Here is an 8,036-nt window from a genome sequence, read left to right as displayed (position 1 = left end):
TAGTTGTCACAACACAACTGATTGGCTCAAATGCATTAAGAAGGAAAGACATTTCACAAAGTAACTTTTAAGTCATTTTGGCAAAACTGTCTTTTCCGCATTCATGTAATGATGGCACCGAAGCAGATACATTGAGCACACATTTGGCATGTCAAAGCTTGTTGTACTAATTACATATGCCACCAACAAAGGTGATGGATACAATTTGGGATTTTAACTTTCCTGACCGGGACAGTCATGCAAACCAGAAACCCTGAACAAGTGAGTATATATATTATTAATGAGCTAGCAATGCTGTGTGTGTGCTCATCTGGAAAACGAGTGTGCGTGACTTTTGACAATTCAGTATGCGGTGCACGTCCAACTGACCACCAGCTGGCTAGAGATCGTGTGTGTGGTGTAACATTACTGATTCAAATAACCCATGGAATGTCAGAATACAACTATAGGGATTATATTCATTCTACGTATAATAGATTGAAGCTAGTATAAACTGCTGATTGCTTCTTATGGGAGCATGTAGCCCAAATCTATTGCTTCATGCTAATGCTAGCTAGGTACGTTTTGATGTTTTGGTAGGGGCGCGTTAGTTTTAGCTAGGTGGCTGTATATGGCTAATAGATTAAAGTCAAAGTCAGTATCAATTGCAGATCTCCTTTTATGAGAGCAGGTAGCATTGTTAGTCTATGCTCGCTAGCTAGTTAGAAAGCTTAGCTTGCTAGCTAGATAATAAATGTTGATCTCAGATCTACTTAGCTAGCTAGTTCTTACCAGTGTCTGGATGTTGGTGTTTCAGAGCAAGTTCAACAATCATTTTCTCCTGGGAATGCTGTACCATGGTGTTGTATCCCTAGATTAGCAATGTATGTGTGTGTAGCTGTCAGTCAGTGTCATACAGGTTCGATTGCATCACTTTCAGAATAAAATGGTATGATACCAAGGTAAAATGAAGTAACTGCAGCCAAGGGCAGGTTGAAACCAAGCTAAAAGGCAGTAGGTTAATGCCATTTACCTTGGTTTCACTGTAACTTTTTGCAGTTACTGCTAATATGACCCCCATTTTCTCCAAAACACAATACAATAGAGGCAGGATACTTGTCCACATGATTAAGCATGTATTTAATGTAGCAAAAATGACATTAACTCATTGTTGACCAAATGAGCAGTTACTGCTTTTTCGCTTGGGAGGGCAGTGCAGAAGGATATACGGTACACATATATGTTTTACAATGTATTATATACACTGTAGTTCATCATGCTACCGCATAGAGTAGGAATTAGTAGAATGGACACTGCCATTCAAGTCAACAACTAACACAGTAGCTATTAGTACAACATCATGTTTTTTTTTATATAAAAGGGTTATAAGAAGCAGATAATCTGTGACCTAAGGAAGGAGAACCAGGAGCTAGAGAAGTATTCCAGGACAAACTTGAACAAGATCAAAGAACTGAATAAACAGATCGAGCCCTGGGAGAACATCAAGGAGATAAAGAAGCAGATGAAGGAGGACCGGGACAGGGAGATCCAAATCAAATTTTATTGGTCACATAAACATATTTAGCAGATGTTATTGCGGGTGTATCGAAATGCTTGTGTTCCTAGCTCTAGCAATGCAGTAGTATTTAACAATTGAAAACAATACACAAAAATCTCAAAGTAAAATAATGGAATTAAGAAATATATAAATATTAGGACAAGCAATGTCAGCGTGGCATTGACTAGAAACATATGAAATGAGTAAAACAGTATGTAAACATTACTAACGTGACCAAGTGACCATTACTAAAGGTCAAGTAAAGCCCCCCCTGGCCAAACCCACCTTTAACCTGGACGACACTGGGCCAATTGTGCGCCACCCTATGGAACTCCATGTCATGACCGGTTGTGACAGCCTGGTATTGAACCCGGGTCTGAAGTGACGCTCAAGCACTGTTTAGTTATAGTTCTAAGTTAAATGTATAGATAATTTAGTCATTATTCATAAAAATCCCATAACATATTGTTAACTGAGGCTGAAAAAATCAGTTTTGGATTGAAACGTTGTCAGTAAAGTGGTTAATTGGGAGCATAAACAGAGTGTGCAGGCCTTCTTGTTCTTTACTAGATCTCACCTGACCTCAGAGATATCGATGACACAGTCTTTCGGACCTACCAGGTCATTGCTGATAGGAAAGTCTTTTCCAACGTCAACAGTTTCATGGGTGTAGTGTTCCCCATCCTCCCTTAGAGGAAGCCTCACCTGCCTTTTATTTTATTTTTACCCCTTTTTCTCCTCAATTCCGTGGTATCCAATTGGTAGTTACGGTCTTGTCTCATCGCTGCAACTCCCGTACGGACTCGGGAGAGGCAAAGGTCGAGAGCCGTGTGTTCTTCGAAACACAACCGAAACCAAGCCGCACTGCTTCTTGACACAAGCTTAACCCAGAAGCCAGCCACACCAATGTGTCGGAGGAAACACTGTATACCTGGCGACCATGCCAGCGTGCACTGCACCCGTCCCGCCACAGGAGTCGCTAGTGCGCAATGGGACAAGGACATCCCTGCTGGGCAAACCCTCCACTAACCCAGACGACGCTGGGCCAATTGTGTGCCACCCCATAGGTTTTCCGGTCGTGGCCATCTGCGATAGAGCCTGGACTCCAGAATCTCTAGTGGCACAGCTAGCACCGCAATGCAGTGCAGTGCCTTAGACAACTGTGCCACTCGGGAGGCCCTCACCTGCCGTACCTACTTCAGAGGGGTTGGGTTAAATGCAGAAGACACATTTCGGTTGAATGCATTCAGTTGTGCAACTGACTAGGTATCCCCTTCCTCTTACTACCTCAACAGTTTTGTTTTTCACTGAAAACAATTACTGTCTAATAATAGTAAACCTGCTTTCAAACTTACAAATACAATAGAAAGGCAGGTTTTAAATTAAGATGATGCATTGTTCTAAGGCCCAAATTTAACTTGAAAGTTTTACAATGTTATCATACCATCCATGGTAAATACAACACATTATACAAAATAATCTGAATAAAGAAATATCTTACAAACAGATACATTCTTGAATATCGTCAATAGGATACCTACCCTGAAACCTGAATGCCTAGGCTACTTTACATATTCAAGATAGACAAGGCTTACCTTGCTTCAAAGTAGCCTAGCCAAAATTTGATTGAGGGGATTTTTTTTATATGAACATTGATATGCAGGGTTCAGTAGGTGTGAAGGGTGTACTTCAAAGCAGGGTCAATGAGTTAGCCAGTTAACTTTGATTAACAACCTAAAATATCTACAGATTTTCAGGTTCATTGATAAAGCTAAATTTCAATATGTTTTTGGGGTTTTTGAGTCAATTCGACCATGCCCATTTCAATATTTAGGCAAGTTAACAAATTCATTGATGGCAAATGGCAAATTCATTGATTATGCTTTGTAATATAGCCCTCTGGTGTGGGACATGGATTAAGCAACAACTGTCTCAACTGGGAAAAAGTACGTCCTCTCCTTGACTCCTCCATAAACCAAAAAGCAGTTGCCATATGTAGGAGTGTCAATTTGTAAATATGCGAACGAAAGTGTCCTCTCCTTGATAGCCTCCTCCTGCAGAGGAAGTACAAATGTATCCTTCCGATGGCTAGCGCAGAAGTGTTTTAAAAGCCGCCACACACCCTTTGAGTCAGCAGTTGTTTTCTCGGAGGAGAAAAGCATGCATGCATACATTTAAAAAACAATACGCTACTTATTTATTAAATGTCTCACACGAAAATACATTTATTTTTACTACTTTACACTTATTTTAGGATTCCACCCCTGTGACATGCTAGCAGAGAAGGTGAGTCTCATTTCATACAACTACATTTGTTTCCAGGTTTCCTCCCCTCCTGTCTTCGATTACCTTTCAACTTTTTCAAAAGCAGTAGAGGATGGAGTGGGCGCGAGTTGGAGATCATAGACTTAGTTACACTTCTCAACTTTGTGTCTGTGACAGCATGGGCAGCACCATCTCCATTTTAAAGTAGTCAATTTGTTATTCTACTACTTCTATGAGTTGGTAAATAAACTGAAAGGGTGCATACTGCCACCAGGAGTGTTTTGTTAGGACATGTATATATTCTGGTGATATATACTGTATATACTGGTGATATACTGCCACCTGCAGTTATGGAATGTTTTCTCACAAGTATAATTCAATGGATGATCTCTCCTGATGACCTGGGTGGAATTGTCTATCTAAGTCTATGGTGGAGGTGCAAAAAAAAAACAAGTGGAGGCCCAGTCACACCATCAACCAATCAGAGCACACAAACAATTCAAACGGACTGACGGGAGAGCATACACCGTTCATAGTTACTCTAATAAGGACACCTCCACCCAAGAGGCTATTCATATGAAGTGTTCCCATTTTTCTTCAATAGCATAAATCACACAGCCTATCTTTATCTTCATGTTTGGCTCTGGCATAAACTATATGCAGTATTATGCCTACACATTAGGAGCTGACATTGGAGTTTGAACAGTATAAGATGGGAAGGGCCAGTTAGAGCCTTCATTGTGGCTAACACAAGAGGCAATCTTAGATCATGTGAATCAATGACGCCATGCTCGGAGTGACAGAGGGGGCATTATCTGGGGACACTGACATCAGAGCCACCTCCACAAACACACCAGCCATCTCCATCTCAGTCATTGTGTCCATCGGCTGCCCCATTGTCTGTCTGTCCGCGTGCCGTCTCACTGCGAAGCACTGGTCGATGTCACCAATGCCACACCATAACAATCCCACCCTCCCCCCTATTTCCACCATATGTATTGTGAATTGTGATTGTGCGGTTGTCCTCTCTCATTGGCCATGTGGAGTGTGTGTGTGTGTGTGTGTGTGTGTGTGCCCACAGTGCCAGCGAGCCCGTGATGCCAGCTTTGACAGAACCAAGTCAAATAAGTGGGCAGTGTGTCACTGTCATCAGGCTTACCATCTTGTGGGTGAGCGAAGCGTATACAAATCTTCTGCCTACCAACCCTCACTACCATTATCATCACTAGCATCCCCACTCATGATGGATTGTCCTAGACTCCCTCCTTCTGTGTGTCATCATCCTTGATTCTCTACCCTGACAATTATCACAACTCACAGTGAAAGTGTATGTGTGTGTGTGTGTGAGAGAGAGAGATAGGAGAACAGACCAGAGCGAGAGAGAGCGATGGGAGAGCAGACCAGAGAGAGAGAGCGATAGACTAGCAGACCAGAGAGAGATTACACTAAGGAGGGAAGACCTGTTGACATATATCTCTCAAGTCAGCCATGAGGATCTCCTTCAGGACTGGAAACTACCTCAGATAACCTGACACCACTGCAAACAAGCATACAGTCAACGCTGGGGCACATGGACCATGACACAACCAGGATGACTCCACTCTGAGACCCACCAAGATGCACAGATTTGGAATTATGAACCACAACAGTCTCAACCAGCCTCCAGGAAGTTTTGTGGAGTGTGTATGTCTATCATGATGTGTTTTTGTTATGACGATCTGATTGGAGGACTGACAGGTGGGATGACTAAAGAGAGGCTGGAAGAACAGGCTCGTTAGTCTGCGCTGGTAAGTAATCTATATGTGACTTTGTTACTATGGCGACAGCACCATCACGTGCACATTTCAGTACAACTCCAATAACAATCTCTGGAGAACTACTGTAGTATAGACTGCATCCCTCGAGAACTTTGAGTTGTGCATTGCTAATATAAACAATGGATGTTGATGAGGCAACTAGCACAAAAGAGAACAAGTAGAATGTGATGAGATTTGCATGACATCTTTAACCATTGATAGAGTTCACAACAAAGCTCAATGCTAGTTACACAAGCATAGAATTTGAATATGACATTTAACCCAAACTGCTCTTAACCCCCTCAGGTACCTATTGTGAGCTGGCTGGATCAACCTCGAGGGGGGCTCCCCTAGTAGCCATGGCTGAGATGGAGGAGTTCTCCCCCATGTCCCCGCGGCGCACCCCACGCCGGACCCCCCGTGTGCTGCGCCTGGACCCGTCCCTGCTCCAGCGGCGCGTGTTGGAGGACCAGGTGGAACTGTGGTGGTTCCGCGAGCCGCGGCGCTCCCTGCTCTGCTACTGCATCTCAGTGTGCCTCGTCCTGGGCTTGGGGCTCGGCGGCGTAGGCCTCCTCTCCACCACCAACAGCCTGTCCGGGGAGTGGCGCCTAGGAGTGGGCACCATGCTCTGCCTCCTAGCTCTGGCTGTCCTCCTCAAACAGCTCCTAAGCTCCGCCGTCCAGGATATGAATTGCATTCACAGCCGGAGGCGTATAGAGTTAATGAAGAGCGGTGGGCGGGCGGACCCGGTGGTCATCATTTTCACCGGGATGGCTTTGGCACTCTGCGGAGGGGTCCTACTCTACATGTCGCTGGCCAGCGGGCACCATCGGCCCGGGCAGCGCCACAGGGATATGTTCCTGTCCGGGGTGGTGCTACTGTGGGTAGGGGGCACCACCGGGTTGGCGGTGGCTGGGTACTTGCTGGTAGTGCACCTCCAGCAGAGGAGAGAGAGGAGGAGGTTGCAGAGGCGGAGGAGGGGAGGGAGAGGGTTACGGGGCAGGGCAGTCAGGGTGTTTACGGTCTCCTCTAGTAGAACTAGCCTCATCTGAGAGTGCAGACCCGGGTCTTGTTCATTAGGCACCAAACGGCGTTGCCCTAATGAACACTACCCTTGGTTGAAATAATATTTGTATTTCTTTAAAAGACTTGAGCTGTGCTTGATTGAGCTTGCCTGGCGCAATGGGACCAGAGCCATAGACACTGTATACATCCCAGGTCTGTTGAAGAGGAGAGGAAAACAGGTGAGGAGAGGAGAACAGGAGGTGAAAAGAGGAGGGGAGGCAAGTTAGGAGAGGAGAGACGAGACGAGACTAGGGGACTTAATAGATGAAGGGACTTGAGGGGAGGGAAAGATAGGAAAGGGGTATCACCACTCACTCTCCCGGGTCTGTAACAGAGTCCTGTGTTTTTTGCTGGCACTGTGACTGCGTCATCCTGTTGACTAATGCCCATTGCAGACCGTGCCCACTATGCCAACTATGCCATTCACCACTGCTGTGTTGTGGGAACCAGGCTGTGCAGGGTGACACCAGCCCCACGGACCCCCAGGACCCTCAGTCACACTGGCCATTGTTTCTATCAGTGGCAGAATGAGCGCTACACTGCCATCGTCACAAACAAGCCACTCGCATTGGGGGAGACCCGACCAAGTCACATTGTTCTAGTTCCTCTGTGTTGTTTTGACTCACTTGTCCTATTTGATGTTATTATATTGACCCAAATTTGGTAGTCTTATCAGTGCTTAATTTGTAGATCGGAAGGTACAGGAACACTTTTTTTGCATGAAATCAGGTGACCTGGGGGGCTCAGAGGTACTGGAAAACATGACAAAATAGATTCACCTTTATAATAAAGCATAACGTGCATATCGTCGCATTCAGCTAGTGGCATAGAGTAGAGGCGCTTACAGAAGTTGCACACATGGGCAGTGGTGGAAAAAGTACTCAATTGTCATACTTGAGTAAAAGTAAAGATACCTTAATGGAAAATAACTCAAGTAAAAGTGAAAGTCACCCAGTAAAATACTACTTGAGTAAAAGTATTTGGTTTTCAATATAGTTAAGTATCAAAAGCACATTTAATTGCTAAAATATACCTAAGTATCAAAGTACAAATCATTTAAAATTCCTTTAAATTCCTTTAAGCAAATCAGACGGCACCATGTTATTTTTTAAATTTTAATGAACGGATAGCCAGGGGCACACTCCCACACTCAGACATTATTTACAAACTAAGCATTTGTGTTTAATGAGTCCGCCAGAACAGAGGCAGTAGGGATGACAAGGGATGTTCTCTTGATAAGTGTGTGAATTGGACCTGCTAAGCATTCAAAATGGAACCAGAACTTTTGGGTGTCAGGGAAAACGTACGGAGTAAAAAGTACATTATTTTCTTTGAGAATATAGTGAAGTAAAAGTTGTCCAAAATGTAAATAG

At 44.2% G+C, this 8,036-nt stretch overlaps 1 protein-coding gene across 1 annotated transcript; it reads left to right on the top strand.

Moving 5' to 3' along the window:
* The first annotated feature begins 4,906 nt into the window (after positions 1-4,906).
* Positions 4,907-7,556, top strand: LOC112259575 (transmembrane protein 125-like). Its single transcript, XM_042329551.1, has 2 exons — positions 4,907-5,589; positions 5,905-7,556. The coding sequence occupies exon 2, from the start codon at positions 5,958-5,960 to the stop codon at positions 6,648-6,650; it is 693 nt and encodes a 230-aa protein (XP_042185485.1). The 5' UTR covers positions 4,907-5,589; positions 5,905-5,957; the 3' UTR covers positions 6,651-7,556.
* Positions 7,557-8,036: the final 480 nt, after the last annotated feature.

The sequence above is a fragment of the Oncorhynchus tshawytscha genome, linkage group LG10 (genome assembly GCF_018296145.1).
Source record: "Oncorhynchus tshawytscha isolate Ot180627B linkage group LG10, Otsh_v2.0, whole genome shotgun sequence".
Taxonomy (NCBI): Eukaryota; Metazoa; Chordata; class Actinopteri; order Salmoniformes; family Salmonidae; genus Oncorhynchus; species Oncorhynchus tshawytscha.
Note: the sequence above shows the minus strand (reverse complement) of the source record. Positions and strands in the feature narration are given on the sequence as shown.

Coding starts and splice junctions, on each gene's coding strand:
- LOC112259575 (XM_042329551.1), top strand. CDS start 5,958: ATGGCTGAGATGGAGGAGTTCTCCCCCATGTCCCCGCGGCGCACCCCA.